General features: G+C 39.2%; 2 protein-coding genes across 2 annotated transcripts in view; one reads left to right on the top strand and one right to left on the bottom strand.

Annotated features, from left to right (window-relative positions):
* Window positions 1-5: 5 nt before the first annotated feature.
* LOC130584607 (ketosamine-3-kinase-like) lies at window positions 6-8,269 on the top strand (the record flags this gene model as incomplete). Its single annotated transcript, XM_057384691.1, has 6 exons — window positions 6-104; window positions 3,222-3,373; window positions 4,736-4,827; window positions 5,323-5,405; window positions 5,794-5,916; window positions 6,613-8,269. Coding segments are annotated over 6 exons (888 nt in total), but the record flags the coding sequence as incomplete, so codon positions are not given.
* A 2,411-nt stretch (window positions 8,270-10,680) lies between these two features.
* Window positions 10,681-20,377, bottom strand: part of LOC130584604 (serine/threonine-protein kinase RIO2-like) — an 11,189-nt gene continuing 1,492 nt past the window's right edge. The window contains exons 2-10 of the mRNA XM_057384685.1: window positions 20,014-20,152; window positions 19,249-19,365; window positions 18,301-18,476; window positions 16,706-16,794; window positions 15,527-15,718; window positions 15,026-15,118; window positions 13,604-14,140; window positions 12,633-12,729; window positions 10,681-11,239 (exon numbers count right to left, since the gene is read on the bottom strand). Of these exons, the coding sequence (XP_057240668.1) occupies window positions 11,078-11,239; window positions 12,633-12,729; window positions 13,604-14,140; window positions 15,026-15,118; window positions 15,527-15,718; window positions 16,706-16,794; window positions 18,301-18,476; window positions 19,249-19,365; window positions 20,014-20,152 (1,602 nt within the window). The 3' untranslated portion in view covers window positions 10,681-11,077. The remainder of the gene's footprint in view (window positions 11,240-12,632; window positions 12,730-13,603; window positions 14,141-15,025; window positions 15,119-15,526; window positions 15,719-16,705; window positions 16,795-18,300; window positions 18,477-19,248; window positions 19,366-20,013; window positions 20,153-20,377) is intronic.

Genomic DNA, 20,377 nt, shown 5'->3' with positions numbered 1-20,377 from the left:
TGCTGCGGCCGACCGGGCACACGGGGGGCGGCTGCATCAGCCAGGGCCGGAGCTACGACACGGACCAGGGCCGGGTGTTCGTCAAGAGCAACTCTCGGTCGGAGGTGTGGCGGGGTAGGGATCGGTGGGTGCCGGGGGTGGGAATGGTGCCGGGATGGGAAACAGCATTCCCGGCCTGTCGCAGCCATGGTGGGCAACAGGAGCAGGGCAGTGATCGCCCCTGTGCTGAGGCCACACATAGAGTGTTTTTTCCGAATCTGGCTCCTTCACGGAAGAAATTGAGGCGCTGGAGCCTGTCCATAGGAGGGAATGGAGCTGGGGAAGGGTGTGGAGCATCAGGAGCGGCTGAGAGAGCTGGGAAAGGTGCTCAGCCTGCACAGAAAGAGGATTGGGGGGACCGTGTGGCTCTCCCAAGAAGGGTCGGGCCCAGGGAACAGGGACAGGAGGAGAGGAAATTGCCTGAAGCTGTGCCGGGGTAAGATCAGTTTAGCTGTCAGGAGRAATTTCTTCATRRGAARGGTTGYTAAGCATTGGAAGGGGCTGCCCAGRGKGGTGGTGGAGTCCCCATCTCTGTAGTTCCCAAGGAACAACTGGATGTGGCACTCAGTGCTGTGGTCTGGGTGACAAGGTGCAGAGAGGTCAAAGGTTGAACGTGATAGTCTGGGAGGTCTTTTCTTGTCTGAATGATTCTGTGGTGGGAAGGTATTGTGGTTTTCAGTGTTCTTTGTCCAGGACGTGCCATAATGTGCTGTTATGATTTACAGGTTGTRGCAGTGATGTAACAGTGACTGCAAGTGCTGGGATAGTGGCTAAGGCAACCCAGATGGTATAAAATTGTGTGCTGCAGGTGTGCACGTTTTGTGGTTTTAACTAAACTTTTAATCCCCTGCACACAAGAAAGAGCTCTTCTCCATAAGTGCTATTTTTTTCACAGCTATTCAAGATTTTTGGCTTTGACCTTTCTGTACCTGGAACTTAATGTTGAAGGTAGATACCTGCATTTGGTAGAGATAAGTACAGTGCAACATATTTCTACAGGATTCTTTACAAAAGCAGAGATCAGATGGAATTTAAAGATGCTCTGTACTTGTGTCTATCACATAAATAGCTTCAGTGGCAGAACAGGAGTCAAAACTTTTTTATTTGCCTTTCATAGCAAACAAATGTATTTGAAAGTGTGCGGGCCACTATGTGTGTTCCAAATTTCTCAACAATTTTTGATGAGGTTGGGGAGTCGAATGGATTCATGAAGTGGTAACATAGGATAATACAGGAAGGTTATCCTGTTTTACAGAAAAAGAGTTTGAATTGGTACAGCCTTTTCTTAGGCCTTTGCTAATTCTGTATTCAACTATAGAATCCAACTAGCTGCAAGATCAGGCTTGAGGGGGAAAAAAAAAAAGTGACCTGGATAGATTTTTCTATTCAGCAATTTTATTTTGTATGCTTTTGGCTGTGTGTGGGAGCGCTGATTAAAGCAAACTTTGTTGAAGTGCTGTAAATGCTGTGCTGTGTGAGCAGCAGCAGCTGTGCATCAGCAATTCTTGCTCTGTTTGAGCAGTTCACTTTAGCTAAGTGTAATGCTTTAGAGAAACATGGTATTTACTGATTAGTGATGGCACATTAACTCAGCAGTTCTTCACTCTTGAGTCAGAAAAAAGATGATCAGAGGGATGGAGCACCTTTCCTGTGGGGAAAGGCTGGGAGAGTTGGGATTGTTCAGCCTGTAGAGACATAATTGTGACCTTCCAGAGTCTGAGGGTAGCCTACAGGAAAGATGGGAAGAGACTATTTACCAGGGCCTGAAGTGACAGGAAAGGGGGAATGGATTTTAACTGACAGAGAGTAGGTTTAGGTTAGATATTTGGAAGAAATTTCTGATTTTGAGAGTGGTGAGGCCCTAGCATAGGTTGCTCAGAGAATTGCAGCTGCCCCTGGATCCCTGGAAGTGTCCAAGGCCAGGCTGGACAGGGCTTGGAGAAAACTGGGAGAGTRGAAGGTATGGAACAAGGTGGTGTTTATGGAGGAYTKAGGTGATCTCTAAGGTCCCTTCCAGCCCAAACCATTCTATGATTTCCTCTATCTTTAGTTGATATCTACTGCAGATTGTCCTTTGACTGTATTTCATGGCTCATTACTAAAGGACATTCTCTTTCTATTTTATTCATTCTATTCCCTGCTTTTGCTTTTGCCAGATACGTTAGATTTCCCACGTGCTCTTTTTTTCTATAGCCTCTGCCTAACTCTTCAAGAAAAGCATTTCTTCATGTGATGGGGATCACTGAGCTCAAAGGAGGAGCATGAGAGAGTAGATTTTCTGTGGTGTGGGTTACAGGTGCAGAAATAGGTCCTAAATTCACAAACAAATTGCCGTTGGTAGCGGCTTGGGTTGTGCAAGTGTGATAAGGGGCGTTTGGCTGCAACAGTTGATTCCCACCCACATCTTTCCCCTCTGAGGTAAAAGAAAACACCATGGAAAACCATTCTGGTGAAAGCACTAGAACATGAGTGTAATGGGACACAGCTGAAGGAACTGGGGGGCTCAGCTTGGAGAAAACGAGGTTCAGGGGGGACCTTCTGTGATCTGCTCCCAGGAACAAGTGAGAGGAAACAACCTCAAGCTGTGCCAGGGAAGGCTTAGGTTGAATATTGGGAAAAATTTCTTCACACAAAGGGTGGCCAGGCAGTGGCAAAGGCAGTCCAGGGCAGTGCTGCCTTAGTGATTGGACTCAGGGATYTTAGAGGGCTTTTCCACCTTTACCATTCCATGTTGCTAAAGTTCTGTGAGCACAAGTAGAACTATTTTTAAAGCTTGACTATATTACTAAGCAGTGTTTGGAAAGCCATGATGTCTGTGAATGTCAGCACAAWTCTTCTCATCTTCCAGCTGGTGATGTATTTTGTCCATAGTTTCTTAGACATTTTTAATATTAATAGAATATTACTCATGCGTTATGTATAAGCAGTTTGCACTCCTTCAGCTGCAAACARAGTTAGAGAATGCAAGAACCTAAGTCATTTTCACTCTGTTGTTTTATGAAGTGAAATGACTATAATCATAAAACTACTGTTGAGTCTGATGATGTGGTTCTATCTTTGTGTGAGTAACCTTTTATTTACTTTTAAACCCATTTAATTTTTACAAAATCAGTTTATTTTGTGAGAGTGCTTCGTTTACCTGTGATTGATGCTCACAAATGCTTTCCTTTAATATCTGKCAGGCCAGAAGAATGTTTGAGGGAGAAATGGCAAGTCTGGAAGCCATCCTGAAAACACACACAATAAAAGTGCCTAAACCCATCAAAGTTCTAGACCTGCCCGGAGGCAGTACTGCATTTGTGATGGAACATTTGGAAATGGGAGGCTTAAACAGGTAATACACAGTGTTATTTTTACTTCCTTTAACCAGAGATGTTTGCTGTTGACAGTTAAATCACTTGTTTTCATAGGGGAAGCTTTTTGAATTTTTTTCTGAAGCGAGTCAAGAGACATACAGGAAATTATACAGCAGGGAGCAGTGTAAAATAGTTCATAATGCCTCACCTAGTAAATTGATCATACATCCTAAAGTAAGTTTGGGTTTTGGGTTTGCTCAGGTAATTAGTGATTTTTACAGTAAGTTTGCTTTTTACAGGAAGTAAAATAACAAGCCTGATCACCTGTTTTGTGTACTTGCCATTGATACGAGTGCTTCATTGTTTGGCATGAGTTTGCCAAGAAGCTTCCCCAAATCAATTAATCTTGATTTCAGCATTTTTACAGCTCTTATCTTCATTTTGGTAGCTTCAAACTGTTGGCCCTTCTCTGTGACAAGCACTTAATATTATGAATCCATCTGTTTGGTTCCGTTTGGGAGGGGATGGTGACCAATTTCTCATCTCTCTCTTAAAACTTCTGTAGCCAGTTTGAAGTTTTGTTCCTCATCCTGCTCGTTGGCAGAGTTTCTAATTCACGAAGAACCCTCAGTGGGTGTTGAGAGAAAGAGCAGAGATGTTGCTGTTTTGGGCTCAAATGGTACCTTTGGCATGCAAATTTCAGGGGATAGCTACAGTCTGTGTTAACAGGAGCAAATTGAAGAAATAACTTTGCCTTGGGATTGACAGTGCCTTGAGAACAGGGAAAGTTGAGAAAGGTAAAAATCAGTAAAAGGAACACAATTTTGTTTACATGGGAGTCAACTGGCTGTAAGGTTTGTTTGTAATTACTGCAAGACTTCTGAACTGTGTAGAGGATAAGGTTTTACTAAAAATAGGTGATAAACTAGGCCCACGTGACTCTCTCATCATCTAGGCATTTTAGAGAAAAGCAGCCAGAAACAGCAGTAGAAAGAAAAGGCTGTCAGCTTTGTTTGGTTCTATTTCCCAAAGACAGTTTGCCAGACTTAAAAAAAAAAAGGCATAACGTGTGCACACTTTCTTACACATCTTACTACAAGTGCTTACAGAAGTGGTGTCGCACAGAAATTAGAATTGATAGTTTCTCCTTGTCAGTAAATTCATGGTTGCTACTCATTTTCACTTTCAATAGTGGTATCAGAAACAGCCAAGTAAGTACATTCTGTCTGTGTTAATAYGCAGAAGACAAAGTGTTTGTAACTGGAATAGTCTGAAAAATATTTTGTTTGAGRTGTAGAACTTCTTTCAGTTACTTGATAAATCTCTACAAGTAACTTCTGGAATATTGAGAATTGGTTTGTTCAGGTGTCAGTGTTACAAAGATGATTTTTGTTTCTTAGACATTCAGCATTRCTTGGATCACAGCTGGCTGATCTTCACCTTCATAACCAGCAACTTGGAGAGAAGCTGAAGAAAGAAGGGAACACAGTTGGTACAGTACACAGCTGTTTGCAMATTTAACTTAGTTTATAATAATTTACAAAATAGTTAAAATGGCTTTTGCTACTGCAGGACAGGTTCATCTTCTAGTGAAGATAACATGAGAGTAAGTTTGCATGAAACATACTGAGGCAGGGATTCTCTTTGCTTTTTATTGGTATTCTTTGTTTATTCTCTTTGGRTCCATATAAGCAAAACACATACTTAATTTGGGGCCCTTGGAGCCCAAATCAGAGTTTCTACAAGGACATGGTAGGAGAGATCCAGTACCTCAAAATAGAGTTATGAAAAGTGGAATATAACTGCTGTGCATCAAGCTGTAAATCTAAAAAACAACAGCAGTAACCACAAAAAGAACATGAAGGTGTGTATCTTTTTGTTCTCAGTAGAAGCAGCATTGTACTTGTGCATAGTTTTTAAGGTAATTTGTGTCRTGGATGCTCAGTATTTTGTCACTGGTGTTGAATTTTTGTCTTTGGTTTGAAAGGTAAAGGTCAAGGGCAAACAGAAGTCCAGTATGTGGATCAGTTTGGCTTTCATACAGTTACCTGCTGTGGTTACCTTCCACAGGTAGGTTGTACTTCATCAGACTGATAGAATTTTAAATTTGTCTTGTTTTCTCTTTAGTGATGCAAAAAAATATATCATAAGGGAAATAAATGAATTTTTGGGGAACCATGAAAGGAAAAAACATGGTTTAGCCTGCTAAGGAAAGTAGTGCACTTATAGCTACACTGGACACTGATAGCTTTTCAATTTCATGGATTTTAATCACTGAGAGAAAATAGTTTATCCTCCTAATTTAATATTGTAAAATAACATTTGATTAAAAGATAGCATTTACTGTCCTGGTTGGTACCAGCACAAAGCCTGTGTAATCCTCAAAAGGCTTATTTGAAGAAAAAAAATTTGCCTTTTCTGTGGTGTAGAACTAATATTTGCAATGCTGTTCCATCAGGTGAATGACTGGCAGAGTGACTGGGTGACCTTCTTTGCCAGACAAAGAATCCAGCCCCAGATGGACATGGTTGAAAAGAAATCAGGAGACAGAGAAGCAAGAGAACTTTGGGCACAGCTTCAGGTAGGAGCAATTCYCACARCTCTCATTWTTGGGAGWGCTGGAYGTAYTCAGATTTTAYWTTTTTAAACAAAMTTCCTGTTTGTTGGTTTGCTYCAGGTCCTGTTGATTAGATCCAAATTTTTAGAGATTAAAATGCCCTTTATTCTAAGGTATAATGGCTTTTGCCACACCACCCTATGCTAACATTCCAGAGTGAATTCCAAAGTGCMAAATAGCACTTTGCCTTACTTTTTGGGAAATCTTACTGTTGGAGATCATATTTATTATTCCCTGTAACATATTCATAATTAGAAATGTACATAARCAGTTCTGTTCTGCATGTTGTCTGTTTTTACATCTGAACAAGTGAATGCAGGATCGGCTCTTTGGGTACTACTTTGTGGAAATTTAGTGAGACATCCCTGAGCTTTCTAATTRTGAAGTCTTGGTGGTTGTTGCTACTAACCCTGGTCAGTATTGCAGCAGCTAATTGAACTTTAAGGCTTTTATTTTCTTGCTACGAAAGATGTGGATGATTATTTTCCTGCTAGCTTTTATGAAAAATAGGAATCCTCTGGATGTACAGCATCTCTGTTGATCAGGTCTTACGCTGTTTCAAATTATGGGTTTTAAGAAGTTTCAAGTATACAGATAAATGTATAAATTTTAAGGTGAATGATTGTGTAATTTACGTGTCTTGTTTTTCTCCCCTTGCAGCTGAAGATACCCAGTTTGTTCTGCGACATGGAAATCACTCCTGCTCTCCTKCATGGGGATCTCTGGGGAGGAAATGTAGCTGAGGATGATTCTGGTCCGATTATCTTTGACCCGGCTTCTTTCTACGGCCATTCAGAGTATGAGCTTGCAATAGCTGGGATGTTTGGTGGCTTCAACAGTTCTTTTTATTCTGCTTATCATGGTAAAATCCCCAAAGCCCCAGGGTTTGAGAAACGCCTGAAGCTTTATCAGCTGTTTCACTACATGAACCATTGGAACCATTTTGGTTCAGGCTACAGAGGGTCTTCTTTAAACATTATGAGAAACCTTGTAAAGTAACTTGCTGCTTAAGCCAAATACTTCCTGTGTTGTTTGCGGAGTCCCCTACTTGGTGGTGCAGTTGCAGGAGTAGTGATGTTAAAAAAAAACCGTAAGACCCTTGACCTTGTTGCTCARCTAAAGACCCAGAATCAGCAACTCCTGCTGAATACCAAGTGTAACATAGTCATCCCTTTTTAGGATAGTTGGGGATAACTCCATGAGGGAAGAAATATAAGGAGTGAGTTTATTCATTTGCATAGTGAATAAAGGTCTCAGTGTCCAGAAAGCACGCGAGACTGTGCAGGGTAATACAAATAAACACCGAGGGGATGGCTGAAAGAAGTTGCTCATGGCATTTTGCTCTGTCTTCCTCTCKTTTTCAGCTCTTCATGTCCAGTTGTGTGCATGAGAGCAATGTTAGCAATAGAGCTTGAAAGTCATCAGGAAAATTACATAACAGGAACTGTGAGAAGGGATTTGGACTTGTTATTCATTTTCACAGAATCAGAGTGGGTGAGGTTGGGAGGGATCACTGGATTCCATCTAGTCCGACCTCCCTGCCTAAGCAGATTACTCAAGATTGGGTCAGAGGCTTTTAAAGACTTCCARTGTTTCGCTGATTGATTCTTCTGGATGCAGACTGTTGGTGCCTCCTGGCATGCTTGTGGGCTGTTCTGTGCTTTCTGGTCRGTGTGCTTTTATCCACAGCAATTTTGCTTCCACCAGAACTAGTTCTCTTCTTTTTTTGAATTATGCTTTTGTCCACTAGTGTGCATTCTTAAAGAACTTTTCGGGTAAGACACTTTGCATGTACACATCTTGTGGAGGTGTATTCTCTCACCCAAACAGAAGATATATATTTTGACTTTCAATACCCACAAAGCCATATGGTCCTGGTGCAGGCATCACCTACATTTTCTGTAGCTTTAGAGAGTAGGTGTTATAAACTAGCATTTTCCTTCAGTCCTTGTGGAGAAATGCTAAAAGACAAGGCTGAGCAAGGAGAAGTGTCTGTGTTGGCAGCGGGTCACCAGAAAAAAACTGTGTGTGTTGGGAGCAGGGAAACTGAGGGAGCTTGATGTGCCATCCTGAGAGAGCAGGAAACAAAGGATGGAATRGCACAGAGGTATAGTGGCTGTGTTTAAAATAATGCAACCAACAGGAGCTAAGCCGAGGAAAGGCCCAATCAGTCATTAAAAGCTGAACTTTGTTTCATTACCTTGAAATACATGGTAACTTTTTGTCTTTACATGTGGTAATGAAATGAAATCTGTACATGCTTCACATGTAAGACTAAAGTCAAACTCTACCTAATMATGGAATGACATTGACTGGAACTTKGKSTTWTCCATACCCTCAAAGAAGAGAATAAAAGTATAACTTACAAGGGAAAGGAGGTCAGAGGGATGGCTGAGAGGCTGTGCCCCTCTGCTTCCCCACAGGGAAGCCTGTTAATCTGTTTTATCTGAAGTTATCTGAAGCCTGTCAGGTAACTTTATTCAAGGGGATACTACTGTTTGTGCTTTCTGATACCAGAATATTTATCAACAACAGTTTATCAGTCTTACTCTGGTGCAAGGATCAATAAACCACAGTTTGTGTCACTGGGATTATGAATGTGCCTGGTGTCAAAGCTGCACCGTTTGTGCTTCTGTGGTTGTGGGAGTTGTGATGCAGACTTAAAGTGCTGCACTGTTCACTCTAAAATATTATCTGTGAAGGTCTCCCAGGGACTCAGACACACTAGGAAGGGGAAGATGTAGACGCTTCTGGGCTCAGTACATCTGTGGGTAACCTGGAAATCGAGGGGAAAGCAATTCCTTTCCTAAATTTTTACTTCACAGTCCCCMCTAAATGCATGTCATAGCTCTTGTGGTAAGAGGCATGAAACCAAAGGAAGTTGAGGTGTAACTCACAGAGCAGCACTTCACCAGTGTCAGAAGTCCTTGAGGATAATTCCACAGACTTTGGCTTTTACCTGCAAGGTGTTAATACTGAAATTGTACCATTTTTAATGTAGGCTGGTACTGGTGCTTCTGTGCAGCCTSCCAGGTAGGTGAGAGAGATGCACGATTCCTAGTATGCACTTTGAGTGTTGGGGAATGACTTTTATTAACTAAAACTGCTTTTCACTGGTTATTGGCAGATTACTGAGAGTTTTCTAGTTGCCAGTTTTGCAGTTACTTACACAAACTAGAAACAAGTTTGAAGAAGACTGTTTTTTGCTACAACTTCCCTTAATTCTACTACTTTTCTCACTGGCTGTTTGTTTTGTTTTGCTGCAAAAAAAAAGCGCTTGGTAGAATAGGTTTTACTTTGTTGTTGAATAAAACGTTTTCCAGTTGACTGTTGTCTCTGTTTTCTGAATTAAAACTTTACATTTAGATTATTCTTGGGGAGTTGCTTGGTCTGACCTTTTAAAGATCGCTAATTTGCTGGATAAATTATAATCATCAGAGATGTTTTTAGGCATGTGCATGGTCATGGATTAGTCTGGAGCAGTGTGTCACTGAAGAAAACTGACACATTAAAGTGCAAGTCATTAAAGTGCATTAAAGTGCAAGTCAATATGCTAATTTTTCTAAAATATGTAAATACTCTTCATTATTAGCAGGGGAAAACAARTATGAAAGTGGATTTTCTGTCCATTGTAGTTGTGAGATAAATTTCCTGATAAACCGTAAATCTTCAGAGAGAACTTTTTCCTAGTAGAACTGACTCAAAGTGTTTTTGTGTCTGAAGAAAAATTGTGTTTATGCAAGTTACACAGATAAAATGTATTGAGTTTTAATTTCAGGTATATGCTCATTTTGTCAAAGCGCTTTTTTGCTGTCAGTACAATCAGAAAGAGTGTAGAGAGGCAGACAAATGGAATGTCGTGGGAACCTCTCCTGTTTCATGGATCCCTTGGCTTTGCACCTTTTCCAACAGCAGTTCAATCTGGGGATGGAGAAGGGCATGAAATCCTGAATGCAGCCAGCTGGTGGTTCCTCAAGATTGTTGCAGTTCTGCAAGTAATTTTTTTTTATTACATTTTGTGTAGTTCTGCCCTGCTCTTAGAAATAGATTTCTGGTAACTAAGCCATACCACAATCAGATTCTATTCCTTCTTTGTAAATATTCCATTRCTTTTCATTTGTTTTTATTTGAGGATTTCCCTTAAAAATTGAACAGAAAAAYGAATTAAGGTTTCTTTCACTAAGCAGATGTAAGGTTCCCTATTGCCTGTGATTATTTTGTTGCCAAATCATTTATTCCTTTCCCCACGTGCTYCACTGCAACCCAGGGTATGATTTCCTCCTTTCAGCAGTTGTAGAGCCATCTAACAAAAAATGTTATCTTCATAATGACGTTAATAAAACAAATATTACCCAAGTCTGGATTAAAATAGCATGTTGTAAAGGCTCAACACTTTACACCCAAGAGTGCCAGCGCACTTTGCAAGTACAAAGTGATTAAATTCAGCAGTACCCAAGCGTGGGARGATGACTGGGAGTAAAATTAGAGAAAACAAGGAAGTTACATTCACTTTCTAACAGAAGTTATAACTATGGAAATTACAGTTCAGAGCAATTGCTGCTTCCTGGATAGAATGTGGTGAGGCAGCCTGCAATCAGCTCCATGATGATTCCACACAGCCTTAAGCACATGCCTGGGGAATGAAATGAAGGGTGAACAGAGAGAAAACACAGCAGCCAGGCTCAGTTAAAATCCTTGTGTGAAATACTGGACTGAAGGGAAATAGGACAATTGCCAGCCTCAACAAATGCATATTCATCACACAAATTGATCACATTTTCAAATTCAGCATCACTGCTAAAACTGGTTTTAAAATGTTTCCTTCTTTCTCTCTTAAGGGCAATCCTCTGCACAATAAACACACTATGATACATTTACAATAAGATACTGTTGAAAATCAGTCATTATTTTAACCAGTGCTAAAGCTAGCAGTAAATGACRGTCAACTGCTCTGACTAGAAACACAAAACACAATCCCAAAGTCACATGAACGAGAATAAAATTTATTGGTTTCCAGAAAAACATCTGGTTTGCATAGAAGAGATTGCTCCTTTRTATAAAAGGCAAATTAGTGTAATTCTTTCAGTTCTATACATTTCTCATGTTCCACAGGCRCATTAATAAATTATCCCCAGAAACTGGCTGCATCCAAGCTTGACTTAATGTTGTGCATGTTTTCTCGCCGYTGTTTGGTGTAAATATTTGCCTCCCCTTTTTGCAGCCGTTGCCTCAGTGCAGACTTTTGCTGCTTGGTCAGTTGTCGCTTTATCTTCTGTTTCACCAGCTCCTACAAACAAACAAYTCAGCATCAGAGCTTCTGTAGATCATTTTTTACTAAGACAGCACACAAAGACAATACTTTTTCAGGACCAACAGGAGCATTCATGATGTTCACCCTGACTGCAGAAATTATGAAAACAGTTGCTTCCTTGTAAGAAAACAATAAAAAAAGGACATCCTCTGCTCTGGACAGCAAAGTGCATCCCCAGTACTCACAGCACCTACAGAGGTATGTGGTTTTCTGTGATAATTGTCTTTTGATAGTCTAATCTCTAATAAACAGCACTTTAAATCCTACTTTTGAGTTCCAGCATGTTCCTTAGGACCAGCACATCCTGGTGCAAAGGATATGCCTTCCACAAAAATGCAAAATGTGAGCTAACATTTCATGTCTAGCAGTAATCATTTGGTTTATGCCCATTTTTTTAGCACTGTAAAGTTTATATGACAAAAATGTGAATGATTGTAATGAAAAAATATAATTCTTTAACATGAATGCAGCTAAGGCAGATAGGCATTCAGCAGCAATCTGAAATTCCCCCTCCATTTTTCCCATTTCCTGAAATTCCCATAAATTTTCTTTTATTAATGTTCATAATATTTTATTAATGTTYAGGACTCTCTGGGGCCTCTACAGCATGGAACACTGGAACAGCAATGGTGACTGCCACTTCCATCAAACTGCAGTAGTTTMATGAAATTTCAGCTGTTACTTCCGTTTTTGCTTCATTCTGAACTCTGATCTCCATTGTGAGTATGTAATTAACAAAGAACACTGGATTTTTCTCCCTTTAAAATAAAAATACACTTTAAAAAAATGTGGCCGAGGTACATCTAACACCCACTGCATCATCTGGAGTTTAAGAAAAATACATTCAGTTCAGCTGAAAATATCGTTATGTATACAATGCAGAGAGTCGAATTCAAATTGCCAAAGAGATCACTATAAAAGGTGAGTTCATAGAAACCTCTAAGGAGACAGGAGAGAAAGGCCAAATTAAATCTYGACTCAAGCATCCACTTTCAAAATAAAAAATAAAATAATTGTGCCTAGCAACAAAAATGAATGGACTGATGCTGTTAGTACATTATATTAATATATTGGGTAATACATTGTTACTTGGGTAAATGAGAGTTGTTTATGCTGATGTGGAGCTTCAGTGAAAGAATAAAGAACCAAACATGAAGCAGAACGCTGGAAATCATTCCCTGCAAAGAATTACAGCAGGATCAGTCCTATTTTAGTGTGGGCATGGAAGTGCAAAATGGACAGGTAGAWGGTAACAGTCTTTATAAAGGTAACTTATGCCTGAGAACAATTTCAGAAATCAGTGCTAACAGCTCTGTGCAGTTTAAGGCGGTCTGAGGGTAAMCTAGGTGGTAAYAACAGTAAYATTTACCGGYGGAATGGTTGAACAGCTCCCAACAGTTCTGACTGATGTGATGCTCTCAGTCCTTGTTCTGTGCCCAGCAAGAGGAACGATGCACTCTTTATTACTAAAACAAATAAATCAATGTGTTATTCCACTAGCAAGACAAACATCCTTTGCCATTGTGAGCACAGTGTTTGAGGCTTCACTTTCTGGGCTATAACCTAAAAACTCACAGCAGAACACAGAAGTGATACAAAATGTTTCTATTTTAAATACTAATGCTGGGTGTCCAAGACCTGCACTCTATGAAAGGAAGAATTCATTGCACAACAACCACATAAATACCAAGCACACAAAGCGAAGCCTCAGGGCAATTAAACAAAAATATTTGAGATCTTGAGCAATGTTTTGACAAATTTAACTGAAAAGCAAGAGCAGATGAAGAGGAGTATGAACTGGATCTCCGAGTGGGCTCAAAAGCAAGAATGTCACATAAAAGTCTGATGTCAAGTTGGAATTTATAAGTGTGTCAGGAAAGGAATTAAAAGCCAGAACAAAACAGAATATGACATATTTTAATAGTAAAGTCCAACAAGGTTGTTGCTAACCTAGCTGAGTGAGCAGAGGAACAATTTGGTTTTGACACAGTATTTGAATTAGAAACTTAACTCAGAAAAGCTATTTAGAAGTTGTATTTTAACATTTCGGCTCCTTCATCACAAATATTAACTGAAATAAATAAAAAGAAGAGAAAACCCAGCAGAGAAAATTGTTTGGTCCACAAATTAAGTGCAAGACCTGTTGTTATTAGATACTACTACATATTGGAGAATCAAGAGACCAATAGGTAATGTATTCACTGCMATGTTGTCAAAATAAATTGAATATTTAGTCTTCAGTTTAAACAAGSGTAGCTGAAGAGCAGTCCTTCTTGTACTGCTTGAAAGACTTACTATGGGGAGGGGAGGAACCACACTCCTTAGATGCTGAATCTTTACCTGCAATTCCTGAATTCCTCATTTAAAGTTGAAGAGTTGACGAGCTCAGGGCATTTGTCCTTGTTCTCGTCACCCTCACAGCACCCTCCTTGACCTGTCTGATTCTCCACTTCAGCAGCATTTTCAGTTACATTTCTGTTCTTAAATAAAGTATTTGCACAACTCTCAGCATCTTCGCTGGATCTACAAGGCACAGCTGTCTCTTCAGCCCTTTCCAAGGCTGAACTCAACTGTGCCACATTCAGCCTTTGTGTATTTTCACAGCTTCCAGCTGCATCAGTCTCTTCCTCACTGCTGCTCRCGGTGCTGTCACAGGCTCTGCTTTCAGACAAATCACCCACTTCATTCAGGAACTCCTCACTGTTCTCTTCATCTTTGCTGAAGAAGYTGAGCTCATTCTCAGCATCTCCTGCAAGTTCTAACAGCTCTGTGTTGTCATCTTCCTCGGAGTCTGATGGGTAAAGCAGCTCACCATCTTCCTGCATCTCCTTGGCATAGCCGCTGGCAGCAATCTCTTTATCGAGAGAACACTCTCTCCTGTCAAAGAGGAATGCTTTCTTTTAATGTGTTAAATTTAATATGTCAAGTTACCAATATACTGCATTTTAGGTTTAAAATGCTAATCAAGCTAGACTAAAATTACTCCCATTATTAATAAAGAAGATATATTCTGTTGAAACACACAAAACACCACATGATGGTGSTGAGCTTAAAGTGAAATACTAACTTAGAATGTAACCTCAGAGAAGAAAACTTTTTAGAAAACAATGATTCCATCTCTATAACCTGCATTAATGGTTATTTACAGGAATTTTTTTACTTTAGCAAGAATGCAGTTTGGTTTTTAAGTTCAAATTATGCTTAAACAAACAAAATAGTAAGGGGTCTGACAAACTAAGACTGAAGTGTGGAACTCCTTAGGAAAAGTGCTCAGAATCAAACAAAACCACTTTCATTCTAACAGCTTTGGTCTTAAAATGAATGAAAAGTTACTTTGTCAAAGGGGTAAAAGGTATTAGGAAGAGACGTCTGAATGCAGTAATGCTTGAAGGGGCAGTTCCCATATTTACAAGCACTTTAAAAGCAGATTTATAATTGAAACCCAAACTAATCCTCAGTATACCAGAACTGTCAAACAGGCTGATTCTGTATCTCTGTTAACATTTTTTGGATATTCACCATTTCAATCAAGCTTTCAGACTGATTTCCTGAGGCTGCAGAAAACTTTAAAGCACACTTTAGCTTTTGAAAACCACTTACAGTAACTTTGGTTGAAAAAAACATAGTAGGAATCCCAAAAATACAATTTAAAATTGCACAGTTGGGCCTACATCTATTTTTCTCACAGCAATCCATTTTTCTCAGGAAACCAACACTAATGCTGTTAAGTAGGAGAGCTCAAACTCATGTGTTCTTTTCTACCTGATGTCCTGGAATGTTGGGAAGAGCTCACTCTCGTAGTTGAAGCGTTTCTTAAAGAATTCCTTAATACAGTTAACATCTCTGTCAAAATACCTGTAAAAACAGAGAATTGTACAAAAAAAAAAAAAATCAATTAAGTCTACTACAATGACAAACCTTTACCTTACATTTCTTGTCTTCTACTGGCTTTAATTGAAAATAATTTCTATTAGTGATCCCAAGACAAAAGGCTAGGAAGGGAAABTGGATGCACTTTATTTCTTAACTGAAAAACATTATTTCTAAGAAGCAATTCATTACATATTTATTCTACAGAGATGTTTCAACTCATTCTTTGTTGGAACATTATTTGTGCTGMATGACAACAATGGCAGAAAAAGAATCAGGAAAAGACTTTTGAAACAAGTCATGGTTGACTGTTTTCTGTCATCAGCATTTGCCAGAYTCACTTTAAAAACACCTTTAAATCCTTTAAATCCATTAAAACCTTAATGAACTTACCATTCAGCATTTGCATGGGATGTTGACATCATCTGAGGGAAATCAATCAACGTGGCATGGTCATCATTATCTAAGATGAGATTAAACTCATTGAAATCCCCATGAATGAGGCCATGATTGGCAAGTTTTACAATCAGATCCATTAATTCACTGTAGACAGCAGCAGGATCTTCCATTTGGTGCACCTGGCACCTGAAAAGTTAAATAAAATATTCTGAACCTTGATAACTGAATTTAAAAATACAGACAAAGTATATTAAATACATCTGACAGAATGCAGAGTAATTCAAATTAAAAGGTCCCTCGGATCTCTGGTCCAGCATCCTCCTCAAAGCTCAGTCAAATCTGAGAMCAGACCAGAGTGCTCAGGGCTTTGTCTAGGTGGGAACAGAAAAATTCTGTCTCTCTCCTGTTTTACGTAATCTTAATCTCAGTAGGAACTAAGTCTTCTTCTGTTGAAATTCAAATCCCACATGACAATTTTTCTTTTAAACAAAACCGTATTTTCTAGATTATGTTAAGAAAACAAAAAAAGAGTAAACTTCTGCTGCAGACTTCCACAAAGTATCTCAGGTGTTCTGTTTACATGATGGATGCAGAATTATTTAACAAAGGAAGGTAGGGAGACAGGATACAATGAAGCCTTTTCCAGTTACTTTCCAGCTGTTACTCTTGAGAATTAATTCCCTTTTGATTCCAATGCCCACTTTAGATCCTGAATACGATATAAGAGCATGGACTGGTTTGTTCCATGAAAAAACACTTGAGATTTCTGGATTAAACCTGGATTAACCTGCAGTATATCAAGTATACAGGCTTTTTGCATTCAAAATCAAACCAAGCCTTCACACACAAACCTCGATAATATTTCGGCTGGAAAAATTCAAGCAAAATAATGTTTCTCAAAGATGCAAAGCCAATTATATCTGGTATTCTATGCAAATGCAGAAGTTCTACAGCAGTGAGTTATAAACTCACCTGCATTAATAAAGGAAGGATCCCAAATTGGAGCTCAGAACACAAACGAGTATAAAAGAGTATATTCAATACTCTCTATATGAAGTAACATATAGAATATGCAATTTCTGTGTAGAAAACAAAGAAAAACCCTAACCCTGATATCTTTCTTAGGGTTGCCAGGGTCTCTCTAATACAGAGAGTTCAAGCTTCACGACTTACAAAGGATATCCATCAACAAGTTCCATAACCACTGCGTGCCTGTTGTAGTCTATGGGTTTTGGGACAGGAAATTCTCTGTCATGCAAAGCCTGGAAAGAGAGAAAACATTGAAAAATTAAAATTAGTTACAGAATCATTACATTTATTGAAAAACTCACATCTAAGATAAACAGTACATGTGACTGTGACAGCAGCATGCATTGCTCAAATCATGTTCTTAAGGAAAACAGCCTCACAGCCTTTGAACTTTCTCTGCAAACACAAATAAAATTCCTGTAATTAGAGACTGCGTGCAMTGCCTACAGTTTAATTATTGTGCATCTGAAAGGAAAATACAGCAAAATGCACAAAACAAGAATCTCATCTGGTACATTAGCCCAAGTAATCAACAGCAGATAACTGGAAATGGGGTGGAAATGGGGCAATAGGAAAGAACATCACACTAAGCTGCTGTCAACACAGTTCTGCCAAATTAGTCAATCAATACTCAGTTGCTCTGAAGACAAAAGTTCATCCTTCAATATYGACAATCAGCATTATATCACAATGAAGATTAACCAAAAGCAGGTTGTAACATTCTGAAGCTCTCCTGTTTTGTTTTTCCAGCATGAATTCAATCCATTCAACTTTTTTATTAATTCATTTGATCCACTTAACTTTTTTACTAATTCATTCTTTTTACTCATTCCCTTGTAACCACTGATTTTTTTCTAAGATAGAATCCTAAGTTAAAGCAACAMAAATACAGCTTTTGTTATTTAGGTATTAAGCTACTACTGCTTTTCAGCACACATTTAATCCTCCCCCAACCCTCTGCTCAAGGAAACTGACCCCCACAATCGTACTCCTACAAGTTCTGACCACAGGATTCTTTACCAGTTGGACCATTTGGACAAATATGGAATTTCTAAATGATGTATCAATTGTTTCTCTGTCTGTGGGGGCCACTGATATTGTTYTTTTCTAAAAGAACAAGAAAATTGTATTTCATGTATATACGACTCTTGAACAGACAAAAGGAAAAAGGAAAACTAGTTTGCTATAAATAATTAGTTTTCAATCTTTCAATCAGTCTACAATCTCTGTGTGTTTTTAAAGCAGGTAAAAAAACCAGAACTCTTGAGCATATCAACATATGCAGGGAAATAAAATCTTTTCTCACAGTGCAGGATGAAGTGTGCCTTTTTAGATCAGAACACTGCTCTAGATGAAAAGCTTTCTCTCAACAGCCAAGCAACAACTGAAAATATGATAAATGTAAAAAAAAAAAACCCTATGAAATTATAGCTGCTTGCAAACTTATGATATAAATTTTAAAGGAAAAATATGCAGAGCTGGTGATAAGTATCTATAAAGAGATGATCTACCCATAAATAACACTGTCAGTTTGAAATTCCCTCATGTCACCTGCTTTCTGTTCCACGTGATTCCCATGGCAAAGCTTCATTTTGGGAAGTACACAAAAAACATAGCACTGAAAGCGTATGAATTGTATGCTCTAAATCCATTAGGGCAAAGAGAAAATGAAACATAAATCTTATTGAAAGTACAAACTGATCCAGCTTGTCCCACCACTGCTGCCACTGGCCACCTACCTTCATGTAGGCAAACTCCTTCATTGCTGCTATCCGGGACAAGTAGAGCCAGGACATTTTGTGCCTGTGCTTGTGGTAGTCGCGTTTGTTTTTCAGGTTGCGGAARGAGGTTCTCCCCAGCCGGTGCAGYTTCAGYGCAAACTGCTGCTCCTCTTCGTTGGCAACAATGTAAATGTCTAGAAGACACGTCAGGGAACAGATCTAACAAACAAATTCTACCTAATGAAATTGTAAAAGTTCAGTTTAAGTTATTACCTCACTTCGGACTCTTTCTGGCACTGTCAGTAAAGGCAGCTAAATCTACATAGTGTTTTTCAGATATGAACAAGAACAAATTCCTGTTTAAAAATTCACACTACTCCAATCCCACTGATGGGATCTGAAACATTTGAATGTTTTGGGGTTCTCACCCTGGAAGAGCCTTTCCTTCCTTCAGAGTGGACAGGAAACCCAAGGGGCCAAACTCTTGATTTAAACAATGTTAAAAAATACCCAATGTTTCATTTCTAGCATTTGTCCCCAGTAATCCCCTTCCCCAGTCACACTAGTCACATTCTGTGTCAGTTACATGAACACAAGAGGAACCAAGATAATGTCTCAATAGTTCTGAGCCTATTTTACTTTATTTTTGAGTGGGATGAAAAAGCTGAAATCATCWTTTTGTTAAAATGGTTTGAAAMTCTTCMCRAAGAACAACACAAGCAGCATCTGCCTGCAAGATGAGCTAAGAACCAGACAAAATAGGCAAAGTGCAATTACACTCGAGAAGAAATACTCAAATAGCCAGAAGCCTCACACAGCATTTGAATATTTCAAATAAATCTTAGTGTTTGACAGATTAACTGATGTGACCATCCAGGGGAAAATTTACCGGGTTTCTAGCAAAATATTTGCAACATACGGATGTGTTTGCTTAACAAGATTATTAAAAATGTTATTTTTATTTACCTGATTCTTTGCCAACACCCATCTGGTTTCCCACAGAAGTGATGACTTGTCGGGAAGAGAGMGTTTTCAGAGCCAGRTAATCATATCCTGCGTTAGTTAACCGATAACCCTGCACAGCTGGGAAAAAATAAAATACATTTCACTCCTTATTATGCATAAATCACATTTAAAATTAAGTCTCTAAAATTTAGTCTTGTTTCTTACAGTACAGAGCACCCCAGTAATATTTCACCCCTTGGCTCTTACCAGCCCACTTTGACTGAATGGTAAAGTTTGAATTGGACTAGAGCAACCCTTAATCCTCTGAAAAAATGACAAAARGGAGAGGTATYTCCCACAGACTCCCCAACTGGGAGAAGTTTGCAGRGCTAACTAAAAGGCTGRGAAGGAAATGRGGAAAGACCTGCACAACTTTGTCACATTGCAGATAAYAAAAGCTGTTTCTGAGGGAGTGAAATGTCCAAGGATWCYGCAGTMTGYGTGARRRCACAATTMATYTGGGCTGTTTGCTTTAAGTGATCATMCTTTTCACTCAAYTATGAGCAAAGAAGGAAATTAATTRTTCATTTCYCTWCTGCCTSTCACSTCCASAGGCACAAGCAGACACAGMATCKGGCACTGCACAAACTCACATTCCCATGGTAAGCCCAAGAGATAAAGGCAAATAAAACACTCTGGCCACTCCTACATCCCAGGGCAGGTAGCACYGTGAGACACTGGGGACARGATGAGAAAGKGACAMACAAACACAAAATCCAAACTCACTTTTAGTTCGYTCRTAAGCCACGAGCTTGTGCTTCGCCAACTCYCGCAAGATTTTATTACAACCGCCGTGTTTAAGGCTAGCAATGGAAGCAATTAAGCTAGCAGGAACTATTTCATGGTTYTTCATGCCCATTTCCACCTAAAAGAGTAATTAAAAATACCTGTTAACTGCTGTGCTCAACAATGAAATATCCCAGCCTGTTTGAAAGTAAAGATCTTTTAGTTAGAYCCCTTTCCAAGAATGCAATTTTTAAAGGCTACAGATTTTAAGACTTAACTTTGCAAGTTTTAAGACTTAACAAACCTTTCAATATGCTTCACTGCTCCTTGGCAGCAAGTTCTTCAGTTCCAGCCAAGATGTGAG

The sequence above is a fragment of the Malurus melanocephalus genome, unplaced genomic scaffold (genome assembly GCF_030028575.1).
Source record: "Malurus melanocephalus ecotype Western Australia unplaced genomic scaffold, MMel_1.1 scaffold_733, whole genome shotgun sequence".
NCBI classification, from domain to species: domain Eukaryota; kingdom Metazoa; phylum Chordata; class Aves; order Passeriformes; family Maluridae; genus Malurus; species Malurus melanocephalus.
This window is presented reverse-complemented; position numbering and strand designations above follow the sequence as displayed.